This window comes from Nomascus leucogenys, chromosome 12 (assembly GCF_006542625.1).
Source record: "Nomascus leucogenys isolate Asia chromosome 12, Asia_NLE_v1, whole genome shotgun sequence".
Lineage (NCBI taxonomy): Eukaryota > Metazoa > Chordata > Mammalia > Primates > Hylobatidae > Nomascus > Nomascus leucogenys.
Window position 1 is genome coordinate 50,429,230 of NC_044392.1, and position 17,870 is coordinate 50,447,099.

The 17,870-nt window shown below is 41.3% G+C and overlaps 1 protein-coding gene across 10 annotated transcripts in view; it reads left to right on the forward strand.

The window, feature by feature from the left end:
- ARNT (aryl hydrocarbon receptor nuclear translocator) overlaps positions 1-17,870 on the forward strand; it is a 63,550-nt gene that overhangs the window by 441 nt on the left and 45,239 nt on the right. For 7 of the 10 annotated variants that reach the window (XM_030824614.1, XM_030824615.1, XM_003259191.3 and 4 more), the window contains exon 2: positions 16,973-17,084. In XM_030824614.1, the coding sequence (XP_030680474.1) occupies positions 16,973-17,084 (112 nt within the window). Of the gene's footprint in view, positions 1-14,045; positions 14,081-16,972; positions 17,085-17,870 lie in introns of those variants that run through there. The other 3 variants (XM_030824619.1, XM_030824621.1, XM_030824622.1) reach the window with 2 other exon arrangements.

Consider the following 17,870-nt stretch of genomic DNA (forward strand, 5'->3'; position numbering starts at 1 on the left):
GAGTTGGGGGCTCCCTGTCCTGACCTCCGTTGGAGCGGCGGCCAGTGCGGGGCTGGCCCGTCCTCACTCCTCGGGCGGCGTCTGGTCTGTGATGTGGTCCTCTTTTAACCCTCTGCCCGCTGGAGCCGCTTGATGCCGAAAACTGTAGGCAGAATGGCTCGGTTTACTTTAAGAGTAGTTTGGATTCATAAACCTGGACCACATTGCTCTTTAGTTGAGGTGTTGCTTCCAAACATTTAAAGGTTTAGATTTTAATTTAAAAAATAAAAAATGGACATTCTTTGATATATACGACGTTTCTTTAGGCTGTTACCTTCCACCCGCAATCCCCGTCCCCGTCTCCGTCCCCGGACTATACTTTTGAAACTTAGATCTTGTGTTAAGAGGGCCTGTAGTGTCTTTGCTGCTTGCAGGGGTTTGTGTAATGGTTGTGGTTCCGGACAGGTCTTTAGTTCCACAGCCCCAGGTTTAAATCTTGTTAGGCCTAGGTCGAGGCAATTTCCAAACTCTTTCAGAAAAGTTTGATTCCACACCATTTCTCAATTTCAAAAAATAATCAAATATCAAAAAGATTTGGTCTTCTTTGTCTAAGAGATGGAGTAGGGTGTAGTGCAGTTCTAGAGAGATCAGATCTTCAAATTACTAGTCCCAGCCCTCTTTCCTCTATGTTGCAGTTATTTCTCCTTAGAAGGCATTTCATTTTAGGGGTCTAGTTTATCTTGCAGACCTTGGTCATTCTTGCAAAATAAAGTCTATCCTTTTCCAAAAACCAATATATTTGATAGCCTTAAAAAGAAAGGGCCTTGAGATGTGTGTGTGTGTGTTGAGTGGGGCGGAGAATTTCTTGAAAATAAAACAGTGGGAGTGATTACCCCCATCCCCACGTTGAAATTTAAATTAGATTTTTTTCATGTTACTGAAAGGCAGTATGATTTTGCAATATCAAGGTTTTGATAGGACAGTTGAATCACTGAAATTTCTTTTCTACCATGTTTCTGGGAATAGCTATTTTAAGAAATGGTTGTCACATGTCATTATCTTTTTTTAATCTTTTAAATTTTTTTTAAAGGAAAGGGAGGTAAAATTAATCGCAAAAATTACATTGCAGGAAGTGCTGAGTGATAGGATAAAACTATAAAACAGGAAAAATGCCGTTATGGCAAACCTGACCTTGTAGTAATATAACCTATCTGTTAACTATGGAATAAATAAACAAGATTTTTAACTGATCACACATTGCAAAATACTTATATAACCCTAGTTAAATTGCAAAGCATTTCTCTTATTAAGAAGTGGCCTGGGTAAACAAGTTTTAGTTCATATGTCAGAGCTTTTTTCCAGCTGTGTGGGTGGGGTTGCTTTATTTTGTTTTGTTTTTTGAACAGCAGCAACCAGAATGACAGCCTCTTGACCATATTTTCATAAGCTGATCAATATCAGCTTAAATCTTAGCGGAAAATAGCATGTGTTTGTATGTATGTCTGTGTGCAGAATCCTTGTTAATGAAACAGCTCTGTTTACTATGCCTTGGCTGCTTGCTTCTGCACTTTTTAGATTTTCTTTTTCTTTGTTTTCCTTTCTCCTCTCCCCTCTCCCCTGTCCCCTCTCCCCTCTTTTTCTTTTGATACAGGGTCTTGCTCCTTGCTCTGTCGCCCAGTCTGGAGTGCAGTGGCAAGATCGCTGCTCACGGCAGCCTCCACCTCAGGGGCTCAAGTGATCCTCTCACGATCAGCCTCCCAAACAGCTGGGACTACAGGTGCCTTGCCACCATGCCTGGTTAATTTTTAAATTTTTTTTGTAGAGACAGATGCCTTGCTATGTTGCCCATGCTGATCTTGATCTCCTGGTCTCAAGCAAGCCTTGCCTCTGTCTCTCAAAGTTGGGAATACAGATGTGAGACACTTTGGCCAGATTTCTTTTTTGATGTTGAAAAATTATTCCATCTCTTCTGACTTATCGATCCCATGTTCAGTTCAATCAAATCAGAAGATGTATTTTCTTTTTTCTTTTCTCCCTTTGTACTTGTATATCAAGAGGAAGAGATCATAGATACATTGTGGATTTTCAGTAGCCTTTTGCATTTTGGGAAATGAGATTAATGAAAGGAGGGACATAGGTGGAAATGTACTGTGCTTAGTGAAAGTAAATGTTTTCAGGTCAGAATTCTTTGCTACACTGTCACACCTTCTTTCCTTAGAGCCATTTTAAGGACCAGGGACACCATGCCTATTTCTTTGAGTTTTTTCTACTTTGTATTTTTGCTGTAGTACTAATTCTTTTTTTTTTTTTTTTTTTTTTTTTTACAATTCTTGTTAGTTTTGTCAAGAAGATTTTAAAAAATATTTCACTCTTCTCTTTAAGCTTCGCTTGAGTTAATCCTTTTTAAAAATACATTTATTTTTATTTTTGAGACAGGGTCTCACTCTGTCTCCCAGACTGTAGTGCAATGGTGTAATCACAGCTCACTGCAGCCTTGAACTCCTGAGCTCAAGTGATCTTCCCACCTCAGCCTCCTGAGTATCTGGGTCTACAGGCACACACCACCACACCTGGCTACATTTTTTAACTTTTTGTAGAAATGGGATCTTGCTATGTTGCCCAGGCTGGTCTTGAACTCCTGTCCTCAAGCAGTCCTCCCACCTTAGCCTCCTAAACTGCTGGGATTATAGGTGTGAGCCACTGACCCAGCCAAGTTAATCCTTAGGGTTAGTAATAGTGCTTGAACATGTTAATTGTGCTGGTGGCCCTGCAGCGTTTTTCAAGGGGACCAGGTTCTTCTGCATTTTTCACTGTGGTGCTGCATTAGAAGAAGAGTAAAATATGGTTGATACTCCCTAAGAGTTGTGTTGAAGTAATAGTTCTGTGATTATTTTTTTTCTCAAATTGATAATTCTTCATATTCTATCATTTTTCACTAGTTCTACTTATCACTGGCAAGTAGAACTCGGTGGGTAGGTGGTCTATGAAACTTTAGGTTATTTCTTTCTTATCTATGGACTAGACAAGTTTTGAGGAACACATTTTTTTTCCCCATAGGAGAGGGTCTTGCTCTGTCACAGAGGCTGGAGTGCAGTGACACAATCATGGCTCACTGCACTCTTGACCTTCTGGGACCATGTGATCCTCCCACTTCAGCCTCCTGAGTAGGTGGGACCACAGGTGTGCACCACCGTGGCTGGCTAATTTTAAATTTTTTTTAGAGACAGGGTCTTGCTATGTTGCCTAGGCCGGCCTTTAACTCCTGGCCTCAAGTGATCTTCCTGCGTTGGGCACTTCCCAAGAGCTGGGATTATAGGCATGAGCCACCATGCCCAGCCAAGGTGGAACACTTTTTAAATTGAATGTGTGATTTGTAATGCATTGGCTGAGGGAACAGTTGGGAGGAGATTAGGTACTTGATTTACAATTCCAAATTCAAACTAGAGATGTTGAATGAGTTTGTAGTAAGTGTAGGTTTTTTTTCTCTCTTGATTCTGGTATTCTCATTAGCAGAGAATTCTTTTTGTGCTATTATGTACAAGTTACTGTGGATGGAGAATGTAGTACAAGGAAAAGGGTAATACCGTTTGGGTTTGTAAGGCTGTCATTTAGGGAGAAAATTTTTTTTAGCTAATTTTCACCTATATAACTTAGTTTTAACTGTGTCAATTAACACAATTCTTACCTGTTACCTTTATTTACCTTTTTCAGATATGGGAAAATAGGAATTCATGCAATGTAAAGTTAAGATGTCAAGATATTCTTTTACGGCCAGGTGTGGTGGCTCGTGCCTCTAATCCCTTTGGGGGATTGCTTGAGCCCAGGAATTTGAGACCAGCCCGGACAACATGGCAAAACCCCTTTTCTACAAAAAATACAAAAAATTATCCAGGCACTGTGGTGCACTTTTATAGTCCCGGCTACTTGGGAGGCTGAGATGGGAGTATCACCTGAGCCTGGAAAGTTGAGGCTGCAGTGAGCTATGATCATGCCACTGTACTCCAGCCTGGGTGTTGGAGTGAGACCCTGTCCCCCAACAAAAAAAAGAGATAATATTTTATTATATTGCAAAGGCCTTTTTTTTTTTTTTTTTTTTTTTTTTTGAGACAGGGTCTTACCGTGTTGCCCAGGCTGGAGTGCAATGGCATGATCTTGGCTCACTGCAACCTCCACCTCCTGGGTTCAAGCTATTCTCCCACCTCAGCCTCCCGAGTAGCTGGGATTATAGGCACCTGCCATCATGCTGGCTAATTTTTTATTTTTAATAGAGACGGGGTTTCTCCATATTGGCCAGGCTGGTCTTGAACTCCTCACCTCAGTTGATCTGCCCACCTTGGCCTCTCCAAGTGCTGGGATTACAGGCGTGAGCCGCCACGCCCCACTGCCATCTGTTTTTAAGAATGCTGCTTTGGCTGGGTGCAGTGGCTCACGCCTGTAATCCTAGCATTTTGGGAGGCCGAGGTGGGCGGATCACCTGAGGTCAGGAGTTCGAGACCAGCCTGGCCAACATGGAGAAACCCCGTCTCTACTAAAAATACAAAAATTAGCCGGGCATGGTGGCAGGTGCCTGTAATCCCAGCTACTCGGGAGGCTGAGGCGGGAGAATCGCTTGAACCTGGAAGGTGGTGGTTGCAGTGAGCTGAGATTGCACCACTGCACTCTAGCCTGGGCGACAGAGTGAGACTCCGTCAAAAAAAAAACTGCCTAATATGCCATAATGACTTTAGTAAGTAGACATCAGTGAATCTTCAAGTTGGAAATATGACAACGCCTATCATTTTACACTTAAGGAGACAAACCCAGGGAAAGGAGTGGATAATTAAGTTCCTTCTATATGCCAGGCTGCACTTTCCTATTTTGTTGATTAATCTTTGTGTTGAGTCTGTAGCAACTGTCTCCAACTTTTCACATAAACTCTTCAAATTTATGTCACTTTTCATAATTTCGTCATTGTATTTTGTTGTTTTAAAGTTTTTATTATTTTAAATAGTGACCGGGTCTCACTATATTGCCCCGGCTGGTCTCAAACTCCTGGGCTCAAGCAATCCTCCTGCCTCGACCTCCCAGAGTGCCGGGATTACAGGTGTGAGCCACCCTACAAGGCCCATTTTATATTTTCCCTCCACGTTTTCATTGTAGTTGAATGGACAAGTAAGTTTATGGATTCAACAGTATACTTAGGGCTGGACATGGTGGCTCATACCTGTAATCCTAGCACTTTGGGAGGCTGATGTAGGTGGATTGCTTGAGCCCAAAAGTTTGAGACCAGCCTGGGCAACATGGTGAAACCCCACCTGTACAAAAAAATACAAAAAATTAGCAGGGTGTGGTGGCATCCCCTGTAGTCCCAGCTACGTGGGAGACGGAGATGGGAGGATGACCTGAGCCTGGGAGGTTGAGGCTGCAGTGAGCCATGATTGTGCCACTTCACTCCTGTCTGGGTGACTAGGAGACAGCGTGAGACCCTGTCTCAAAAAACAAAACAAAACCAGCATACTTAGGATATAAGTTCTATGAGAGCAGAACTTTTGCTTTCCTTGTTTACCAGAGCACCACAGTGCTTACAGTGGGTGCCTAGTATGTTGGATTAGAGTTCAATGTGTGTTTGTGGAATAAAAATGAATGTAAAACCCACTGTTAATATGAAATATCTTTGAAGGGATAAGACTAATTAAGCCATTGAGATCATGAATTTGTACTAACTATAATAATATCTAATATTTATTAGTAATATATACCAGCTGTTCTCATTTAATTTTTATAACAATTGTATTAGGTAAGTATTATTATCCTTGTTTTACAGGTGAGGAAACTAAGGCACAGAGAGTGAATAAGTAACTTGTCTGAAGTCACATAGCTACTAGAAGGTAGAGACAGAATTTTATTGTTGGCAGACCATCTACACAGTCATCATTCTTAATCTCTAAGTTAAGATTTTTTCCATTGTGACTTAGAGTCACCTTCCTACTGAAATGTAGTACAATGGATATCTTTTGAGAAGGAGGTAGGTAGAGTATTGTCTTTTTTGTAGATGAAAAGGGTGAAATACCACATTAGGCAGCCTGGGGGCAAGGCATTGCTTGGTTGGAGAACCAAGTGCAAGGTGCTGAAAAAAGGAGCTAGAAGAGTAGTTTCCAGGCTGAGTGTGGTGGCTCACACCTGTAATCTCAGCACTTTGAGAGGCCAGGGTGAGAGGATTGTTTAAGCCCAGGAGTTGGAGACCAGCCTGAGCAATATAGTGAGACCTTGTCTCCACAAAAATATATATAAAAAAATTAGCTAGATGTGGTGGTGGATGCCTATAGTCCCAACTACTTGGGAGGCTGAGGTGGTGGGAGGATCTCTGAGCTTGCTAGGTCAAGGCTGCAGTGAGCCATGATCACGCCACTGGACTGTAGTCTGGGTGACAGAGTGAGCCCCTGTCTCTAGGGAAAAAAAAAAAAAAAGTAGTTTCCTAAAATCTTTTCTGTAACATTCTATAATTTTTTGTTTTGTTTTGTTTTGTTTTTTTGAGACTGAGTGTCCCTCTGTCACCCAGGCTGGAGTGCAGTGGCACGATCTCGGCTCACTGCAAGCTCCGCCTCCCAGGTTCACACCATTCTCCTGCCTCAGCCTCCCGAGTAGCTGGGACTACAGGCATCCACCACCATGCCCCGCTAATTTTTTGTATTTTTAGTAGAGACGGGGTTTCACTGTGTTAGCCAGGATGGTCTCGACCTCCTGACCTCGTGATCCGCCCGCCTCGGCCTCCCAAAGTGCTGGGATTACAGGCGTGAGCTACCGCGCCCGGCCTAACATTCTATATTTCTTTCTCCTAGTTCTGTGTTTCAATTCTTTAAATACTTTTAAGGGTTTTTTTGAGACAAGGTCCTGTTGTGTCAGCCAGGCTGGAGTGCAATAGCATGACCGTAGGTTGCTGCAACACCTCAAATTCCTAGGCTCAAGAGATTCTCCCTCCTCAGTTTCCTGAGTAGTTGGGACCGTATGTATGCACCTTTATGCCCAGCTAATTTTTTAATTTTGTAGAGACAGGATCTCGCTATGTTGCCCAGGCTGGTCTTTTTTTTTTTTAATTTTATTATTATTTTTTGAGACGGAGTCTTGCTCTGTCACCCAGGCTGGAATGCAGTGGCGTGATCTCAGCTCACTGCAACCTCCGCCTCCCAGGTTCAAGCGATTCTCCTGCCTCAGCCTCCTGAGTAGCTGGGACTACAGGTGCATGCCACCACGCCCAGCTAATTTTTGTATTTTTAGTAGAGACGGGGTTTTACCATGTTGGCCAGGATGGTCTTGATCTCCTGACCTCGTGATCTGCCTGCCTCGGCCTCCCAAAGTGCTGGGATTACAGGCGTGAGCCACCGCACCAGCCTGCCCAGGCTGGTCTTAAACTGTTGTCCTCGAGTGATCCTCCTGCTGTTGGCCTCCCAGATTGCTGAGATTACAGGCACGAATCATGCACTGCAGCTTTTAGGGTTGTTGTTAGAATCCTCTCCAAGTTCTTGATACTCCATAATTGAACCTCTCCTAGAAACTTGGTTTCAGAGACACTGTTGCTAGGTCTTTATCACTGATTGTTCCTTCTTTGTCCTTTTTGCTTATTTTTCTGCTTGTTGCTTTCTATTGTTCAGTATGCTTCTTCTTTGTTCTTCTCACCCTTGAGGGTAGGACTGTTTTTTGAGACGGTCTTGCTGTGTTGCCCAAGTTGGTCTTGAACTCCTGAGCTCAAATGATCCTCCCACCTCTGCTTCCCGAGTAGCTGGGATTACAAGTGTACACCACAGTGTCCGGCTTGGGGCTAGAAGTAAATAGTAAACCAAGCAGTTTCCTTCATTTCTTCCCATTTGCCCACCTACCTGCCTTCCTAGCTGCTTGCCTTCCTACTTCAATTTGACATTCACTTGGTACCTACCATAATCCTCTTCCCTTTGTATTAGTCCATTCTCACACTGCTATAAAGAACTACCTGAGACTGGGTAATTTATGAAGAAAAAAGGTTTAATTGACTCATAGTTCTGCAGACTGTATGGGAGGCATGGCTGGGGAGGCCTCAGGAAACTTGGAATCATGGCGGAAGGTGAAGGGGAAGCAAGCATGTCTTCACATGGCTGGCAGGATAGAGGCAGAGAAGGGGAAGGTGCTACACACTTTCAAACAGCCAGATCTCTTGAGAAATCTATCATGAGAGAGCATTAGGGGAATGGTGCTAAACTATTGGAAACCACCCCCATAATCCAATAACCTCCCACCAGACTGCACCTTCAACACTGGGGATTACAATTTGACATGATATTTGGGTGGAGACACACAGAGTCAAACCATATCACCCTTCATTTATCTTTTATGTATAAAAGACTCCAAAAATTTCATTCCTGGCTTCTCACATAAACTACTTTCCTATATTTTTTATCTATTTAAAAGATATCTGTCTTTATTTTTAAAGTTGAGACAAGGTTTTACTATGTTGCCCAGGCTGGTCTTGAAATCCTAGGCTCAAGCATTCCTCCCACTTCAGCCACCTGAGTAGCTGGACTACAGGTATGTGCCATTGTGCCTGGCTGCATCTCTGTTTGAATAGTTTTTTGTTTTTTTTTTTAATTTATAGAAACGAGGTCTCACTGTATTGCCCAGACTGGTCTTGAACTGCTGAGCTCAAGTAGTCCTCCCATCTTGGTCTCCCTAGTAGCTGGGATTAGCTGGTGTATGACACCATGCCCAGCTCTATTTGAGTAAACTTTTTTTTTTTTTTTTTTTTTTTTAAAGACAAGGTCTTTCTGTGTTGCCCAGGCTGGAATGCAGTGGTGCGATCTTGGTTCACTGCAGCCTCCGCCTCCTAGGTTCAAATGATTTTTGTGCCTCAGCCTCTCGAGTAGCTGGGACTAAAGTGTGCCACCACACCTGGCTAATTTTTTGGATCTTTAGTAGAGATGGGGTTTCACCATGTGGGCCAGGCTGGTCTTGAACTCCTGTCTTCAAGTGATCCGCCTGCCTTGGCCTCCCGAAGTGCTGGGATTACAAGTATGAGCCATTGTGCCCAGCCTCTATTTGAATAATCTTTAACATCCTATATATGTATGTACTCACCAGTATTACCTTTAAATCTGCTGTCCTTCCTACCTTTCTGTGTCTTTCATCACTATCACAACTCAGTTTTTCATTTCCCCAGGCTAAGGAACTATAAGTGTTTGGATTTTATTTTTTATGTGTTTATCTGGGTTATTACCTCTTCTCAGGTCTTTTGCCAAATATATGTGTGTGTGTGTGTGTGTATGTATGTGTGTATACATACATACATAAAAGTTATTTAAATCAAAACTATATATGCATATATTAATATTTAAAGACTTAAATAGTTTTATAAAATGTTTGTTACAAAAAAATTATAAGGGAGTCCTCTGCTCCCCTTCTCTCATTTCCTTCTCTCCAGTGGCATCATTTTTATTTATTTTAACAGAATTCTTTGTTTCTGTTTAAATAAAATGTCCCAGTGAAAGACATTAGTTTTCACATCGAAGGGGCTGTGCACACATCAAGGCCCATTATGCTGAAATATCAGCATCAGATAGAGAATATCCTATAAGCTTCAGAGAGAATAAGATTATTCACATTCAAAAGATTGAGGAATCAGATTGGTCTTTTTTCTCAGTAGTCATGCTGAAAAGTAGAAGACCTTGGAACAGGCTGACCTTGGTGGCTCATGCCTGTAATCCCAGCATTTTGGGAGGCTGAGGCAGGTGGATCACCTGACGTCAGGAGTTTGAGACCAGCCTGGCCAACATGGTGAAACCCCGCCTCTACTAAAAATACAAAAATTAGTTGGGCGTAGTGGTGCGTGCCTGTAGTACCAGCTACTTGGGAGGCTGAGGCAGAAGAATTGCTTGAACCTGGGAAGCAGAGGTTGCAGTGAGCCGAGATTGCGCCACTGCACACCAGCCTGGACGAAAGAGCAAAGACTCTCTGAAAAAAAAAAAAAAAAAAAAAAAAAAAACAAAAAAAAAAACTTTGGAGCAATGCCTTCAAAATTCTGAGGAAAAATAAATTCTAATTTAGAATTCCATAGCTAGGCAAACTATCAATTAGTGAAATAGAAGAAATATTTTCATACATCCAAGGCATTTCTTACACCCTTTCAGGAATCCACTAGAAGATAGGCTCTACCAGTAGGAGACAGTAAACCAAGAAAGTGGAGATATGAAATATAGGAAATAGGCAGTATAACACAGAAGAAAAATGAATCATGTAGTATGCATACATTGGTGTTAGTTTTCCTGTTTTCAGTACGGCTCTCTCACTTTCACCTTTACCTGGTGTTCACTAGACTGTAAGACCTTTGATTTATACTCTCCAGAGAGTAAATCTGTCTTTTGACAGAATGGAGAGGGATAGTTGCCTTGGTTAGAAGGAATAGAGAAAAGGATCTAGGAATCCATCTCTGTAGTAAACAGACGCTGAACTAATCCTCCTTATTTTCACTTCATTCACCCTACCCTGCATACCCAGGGTTACCTGGACTCACCAGCTTCTGAGACTTTGGGGAATTCCATAGTGTAAATTGAATTGGTTTTCTACTTTTTCCCTTGTCAGTTTAGGATTTAGTTCTTGTTAATCTCCCAAGGCAATAGTCCATTTTATCTCTAGTTTGAAAAAAATTATTGCTGCTCTTCTCTTATTCTTTCCATCCTTGTGGTTTTATGTCTTGTGTAAAAATTTTTTCTTTTAAAAAATTTTTTCCTGTGTGTGAGTGAAGAGAGAAGAGAGCAGAAATAGATAGATACATTTACTTCACTATCCTTATTCAGAAGTTGCATAGTTTAAAATTTTAGAAGTAACTACCTTTTCGTCATGCCATCCTCATTTAGGCCTTTATCACCGTGTTTTTTATTGATCTTGTCTTCCTACCTATTACTTCAAACTTTAAATCTGTCAGATTAATTTTAATTTATATTTTCATCTTGTTACTCAGACTTAAAGTTGTATGTTTGTCTTTGTTGAATCTGATCCGGGTGTTTCATCATGGCTTTCAAAGCTTTCTCTCAGTTAGCACTTGACATCTTACCTTTTATAGGTCTTTTTCTTTACAGCTCTTCACAGTTGCTGTTATGTGTCACCTAATGACACTTTGGTCATCAAAGGACTGCATGTATGATGGTGGTCCCGTAAGATTATAATGGAGATGAAAAATTCCTATTGCCCAGTGACATCATAGTTGTCATAAGGTCTTAGCACAACACATTACTTTTTCTACGTTTAGGTACATAAATAGTTACCACTGAGTTATAGTTGCCTACAGTATTCAGTATAGTAACATGTTGTACAGGTTGGGAGTAATAGGCTATTACTGGGAGTAGTAGGCTACATATAGGTATGTAGGCTATACACCTACATACCTAGGTGTGTAGTGGCTATACCATCTACAGCGGTAGTGGCTATACCATCTATAGTGGCTATAGATTTGTGTAAGTATACTCAATGATATTCACACAATGTTGAAATCTAATGACACATTTCTCAGAACGTATCCCTGTTGTTAAGTGATACATGACTGTATTTTCATATCTCCCTTTAGACTTGCTCATGTACTTTTATCTATGTGGAATGCATTTTTCTTCTTCTTTACTTTTTTTTTTGGAGACGGAGTTTTGCTCTTGTTGACCAGGCTGGAATGCAGTGGCTCGATTGGCTCACTGCAACCTCTGCCTCCTGGGTTCAAGCAATTCTCCTACCTCAGCCTCCTGAGTAGCTGGGATTACAGGCGCCTGGTAATTTTTTATATTTTTAGTAGAGACGGGGTTTCACCATGTTGGTCAGGCTGGTCTTGAACTCCTGACCTCAGGTGATCCACCCACCTCGGCCTCCCAAAGTGTTGGGATCACAGGTGTGAGCCACTGCACCTGGCCTCCTTTACTTTTTTTAAGGCCTAGCTTGACTTACCTTTTTGAAACTTCCCCATGGGCTGGTTGCCTGCCTTCTTTATTTCCTTCAGTTTCCTCTTCATGTTGAGCATCTTCTCTGCAAGGTACTATGCCAGGCCTTAATTTAAACCAGGATTATCTTCTCTGAATTTCCCTGGCACTCTTTTTTTTTTTTTTTTTTTTGAGACAGAGTCTCATTCTGTTGCCCAGGCTTGAGTGCAGTGGTGTGATCTTGGCTCACTGCAACCTTTGCCTCCCAGGCGATTCTCATGCCTCAGCCTCCCAAGTAGCTGGGATTATAGACGTGCACCACCATACCTGACTAATTTTTGTATTTTTAGTAGAGACGGGATTTTGCCGTGTTGGTCAGGCTGGTCTCGAACTTGACCTTAAGTGATCTACCCACCTCAGCCTCCTAAAGTGCTGGTGTTACAGGCATGAGCCACTGTGCCTGGCCTCCATGGTAATCTTTTTTTTTTTTTTTTTTTTTTTTTTTTTTTTTTTGAGACAGAATCTTGCTCTGTCACCCAGGCTGGAGTGCAGTGGCACGATCTTGGCTCATTGCAACCTCCGCCTTTTGTGTTCAAGCGATTCTTCTGCCTCAGCCTCCTGAGTAGCTGGGGCTACAGGGGCACGCCACCATGCCTGGCTAATTTTTGTATTTTTAGTAGAGACGGAGTTTCACCGTATTGGCCAGGCTGGTCTCGAACTCCTGATGTCGTGATCTTCCCGCCTCGGCCTCCCAAAGTGCTGGGATTACAAGTTTGACTCCATGGTACTCTTATATCCTATATAAATGTATTACTAGAAGTATGAACTTTTTTTTTTTTCTTTTATGGAGGCAGGATCTCACTATGTTGCTCAGGCTAGTTTTGAACTCCTGAGCTCAAGCAGTCCTCATGCCTTGGCCTCCCGAAGTGTTGGGATTATAGGCATGAGCCACTGCACTTGGCCCTGAACTTTTCTTTTTAATGGAAAAAGTGTTTTTTCTTAGGAAAGTAACATATGCTTACTATTTCAAATTTATAGGCTGAAATAGAAAAATTAGCAGTAACATAAAAATATACTCAGCCTTAATGTATGTTAAACTAACAGTGGTAATTGTTTTTTACCAAGAAAATGACCACAAATTTGAAGGATTCCCAAAACACAGTGCTGTTGGAGGTATGGCTAAATTGATGCAGTGGATGAGGCTCTAAATTGGTATAACCTCCTTGGCAGGTAACGGGCAATCAAAGTTTTAAATGTGTCAACCCTTAGGCCCAGGGAGTCATTTTCAGAAATAATATGGAAGTACTGGCACCTGTGCATGAAGATACACAATGATGTTCATTGAAACATTATTTATAATAGTGAAGGTTTGAATGTCATAACTATACATTTATAGTACAGAGTACTATGTAACTGTTAAAAAGAATGATCTACATGTGTATTTATTGCCATAGCAATATATTGTTACGTGGAATAGAAAAAGTTCAGAATAAGTACATCTGTACTTATGGTGGGGTTATGGCTTGATAAACCCATTGTAAATTGAAGACATCCTAAGTCAAAAATACATATAATACACTTAACCTATTCTTAGCCTAGACTACCTTGAATGTGTGTAGAATACTTACATTAGCCTACAGTGGGCAAAATAATCTAACTTAAATTCTACTTTATAATAAAGTATTGATATTATGTAATTTACAGAACACCGTACATTACACTGAAATTGTAATGGTTTCCCACTATCATAAAGGTGAAAAGCCCTACATGGAACCATTATAAGTCAGGACTGTTTGTATAGTATGACTCTTTTTTTTTTTTTTGGGTAAAAATTACCAAAACCCTGGCCGGGCGTGGTGACTCACGCCTGTAATCAGGCACATACCACATGTATGGCCAATTTTGTTCATTTTTTTCAGAGATAGGGTCTCACTATGTTGCCCAGGGTGGTCTTGAACTTCTGGACTCAAATGATCCTCCTCCCTCGGCCTTTTAAAGTGCTAGCCTTACCGTTGTAAGCCACCATGTTCAGCCCCACAGTTTCTTTATCCATTAACCAGTAGATAGACACTTGGGTTGCCCTCACCCTTGACTATCGTTGAATAGTAGTTCTATGAACGTGGGTGTACAAATGTTTCTTTGAGACCCTGCTTTCAATTCTTTCAGGTATATACCCAGAGGTGGAATTGCTGGATCTTGTGGTAATTCTATTTTTAATTTAATTTTTTTTTTTTTTGCGATGTTGTCTTGCTGTGTTTCCCAGCCCGATCTTGGACTCAGGATTCTCCTGCCTCAGACCCCTGAGTAGCTGGGACTACAGGTGTGCACCACTGCACCCAGCTTTATTTTTAATTTTTGGAGGCATCTCCATACTGTTTTCTATTGCCATTACACCATTTCCACTAGCAGTGCATAAGGGTTTTAATTTCTCCACATCCTTGCCAACTCTTTATTTATTTATAATTTTTTGGGTGATAGTCATCTTAATGAGTAGCAAATGCTTTCTCATTGTGGTTTTGATTTGCATTTCCCTAGTGATTGGTTATGTTGAACACTTTACATGTATTTATTGGCCATTAGTGTATCTTCTTTGTAGAATGCTTGTTCAAGTTCTTTGCCCATTTTAAAATTGGGTTTGCTTTTTTTGAGTTGTAGGAGCTCTTTATATATTTCGTTTTATTTTTTATTTATTTTTTTGAGGCGGAGTCTTTCTCTGTCGCTCAGGCTGGAGTGCAGTGGCGCGATCTTGGTTCACTGCAACCTCTGCCTCCTGGGTTCAATTAATTCTCCCTGCCTCAGCTTCCCGAGTAGCTGGGATTACAGGCGCCCACCACCATGCCTGGCTAATTGTTGTATTTTTAGTAGAGATGGGATTTCACCATGTTGACCAGGCTGGTCTCTAACTCCTGACCTCAGGTGATATGCCCTCCTTGGTCTTCCAAAGTGCTGGGATTACGGGTGTGAGCCACTGTGCCTGGCCGCTCTTTATATATTTTGGATATTCTGTGTTGCATATATGATTCGAAAATTTTTTTTTCTGCTGGGCACGGTGGCTCACGCCTGTAATCCTAGCATTTTGGGAGACTGAGGCGGGCGGATCATTTGAGGTCAGGAGTTAAAGACCAGCCTGGCCAACATGGTGAAACCCCATCTCTAATAAAAGTACAAAAATTAGCCGGGCGTGGTGGTGCGTGCCTGTAATCCCAGCTATTTGGGAGGCTGAGGCTCGAGAATCACTTGAACCTGAGAGTCGGAGGTTGCAGGAAGCTGAGATTGCGCTACTGCACTCCAGCCTGGGCGACAGAGTGAGAGACTGTCTCAAAAAAAAAAAAAAAAGAAATTTTTTTTTCTATTCCATGGATTGCCTTTTCACTCTGTTGGTAGTGTTATTTGATGCACAAAATATTGTACATTATACAGTGTGAACTAACAAAAAACAATGAGATATGTGTGTAGATAGATATTCATGATGTATATTGAAATGACAAGAGCAAGTTGAAGATCAGGCCTCCATTTTTTACTAAGAAAAAAATGCACCTTTTTTTTTTTTTTTAGACAGGATCTTGCTCTGTTGCCCAGGGTGGAGTGCAGTGGTGCAATCACAACTCACTGCAGCCTCGACCTCCCAGGCTCAAGTGATCCTCCCACATCAACCTCTTGAGTAGCTGGGACTACAGGCATGGGCCACCATGCTGGCTAACTTGTATTTTTTGTACAGATGAGGTTTCACTGTGTTGCAAAGGCTAGTCTCGAACTCCTGGGCTCAAGTGATCTGCCCACCTTGGCCTCTCAAAGCTCTAGGATTACAGGCATGAGCCACTGTGCCCAGCCTGCACCTCTTTTTGATTACAGAGTTAGGTATATATAAACTGAGGTTAAAAAATAAGAGATAAAACATACTCAGGGCTGGGCTCAGTGGCTCACACCTGTAATTCCAGTGCTTTGGGAAGCTGAGGTTGGAGTATTGCTTGAGCTCAGGAGTTTGAGACCAGCCTGGGGAACATAGTGAGACCCTATCTCTACAAAAAAAAAAAGAAAAATAAATCACCTAGGTGTGGTGGTGCCCACCTGTAGTCCCAGCTACTTAGGAAGCTGAGACAGGAGGATCACTTGAGCCCGGGAGGTGGAGGCTGCAGTAAGCCGTGATCATGCCACTGTACTCCAGCCTGGGCTGGACAAAGTGAGACCCTGTCTTAAAAAAAAAAAAAAAAGTACTCAGCTGTTAGTAATGGTTACTGCTAGGGGATGAGATTGAATTGGAAGGAGAGAGGAGAGATAGGGGGGCGGTGGGGGGGCAGGAAAGGGAGATAATAATGAGAGACTTTCAGTTTTACTTTACATAATTTTCTTTTAAGTATTGGAATTTAGGTGATTTTTCCTTTTGGGTTTTTCTGTATTTTCCAATCACAATAAATAAAATAACTTATAAATATTTGTTGCATGAATGAAATGTATAAACCCATTTATGTATGTATTTTTTAAAAATTAGTATATTATTAAGTGTATACAATATTAGTATATTGTTAAGTACATACAAGCTTTTTAACATGAAGGTTGCAGAATATAGTACTTCTTCCAAACTCTATGACGTGGGGGGAACTGAAGTATGGGGATATCTCGTACCAGTGTAAGAATTCAAGAAGAGACTGTGTGTGGTGGCTCATGCCTATAATCCCAGCACTTTGGGAGGCCAAAGCGGGACGATCTCTTGGAGCTAGGCGTTCAAGACCAGCCTGGGCAACACATCAAGACCCCATCTCTTAAAAAAAAAAAAAAATTAGCTGCGTGTGGTAGTGCGGGCCTGTAGTCCTAGCTGTTCCGGAAGCTGAGGTGGGAGGATTGCTTGAGCCCAGGAGTTTGAGGCTGTAGTGAGCTATGATTACACCAGTGCACTCTAGCCCAGGCAACAGAGTGAGACCTGGTCTCAAAAAAAAAAATCAAGAAGAGCAATCTGGATATGAGCATTTGGGATTTTTAGCAAACTGCTGAGATTTTGTCTATAGCTTGAACCTTTCTTTTAGCTAACTTGATGATACTGATGATAAGCAAGGACAGTCTTTTTAAAAATGTTTACTTCATTATTTTTCTGACAGAAATGACATCAGATGTACCATCACTGGGTCCAGCCATTGCCTCTGGAAACCCTGGACCTGGAAGTCAAGGTGGAGGAGCCATTGTCCAGAGGGCTATTAAGCGGCGATCAGGGTGAGTTTGAGTGTAGTGTGTTATGAATATCTCTCTTATAAACCAACTTTAGTTGCTGAATTTATTTAGTTGCTGAACTCACTTGGCTGTTCCTGACCATCTCACTTCAACTTGATTACTTACTACACTACTGTCATAAAAGTCTCCTTAGTCCCTGTATTTTTGTTTATGAAGAATTTATATTTTTATCCAAGTTTCCCATAAGCAGTTCTTTTTTTAAACCAAAATTTCTGTAAGGTAAAGGACTGTAGCTAAGCCCAGAGATTTTACTATGCCTGAGAAAACTGCTGCTTTCATTAAGCTTTGTTTCTGTTTTCCCAAAATCATTTTGGTAGGTTGCTTTTCTGAATTTAGAGAATGCTGAGCTCTAGAATAGCTGTCTTCTAAGTTATTGATATGTTGCTTGGTTTGGAATGCAGAGTCCATTCAGCTCCAAAAGTATTTATTAAATTCCTAATTAGTGTTATGGCATTGTGCTGATTCCAAGTAGGATACAAAGATGAATAAGACACAGTCCTTGTTTCTAAGTTGGTTGTGTTCTGATAGAAATAATTATTATACACATGAATATATGATTGAATATGCCTAGTTTTGTTAGGAACAAATTTGGTACTATGTTTTTCTGTGTATGGAAATATACATTTGTTGGTAAAGATTGAGAAAAGCTTCAGAAAGGAGGTTGCCTTAGAGGGGCCTGGAAGAATGGGCACTATTTTATTTACTTTTTGGTATTAAATTTTCCTTTTTCCTTCTTTTTCTTTTTAAAAATTGTGGGGCTAGTTATAA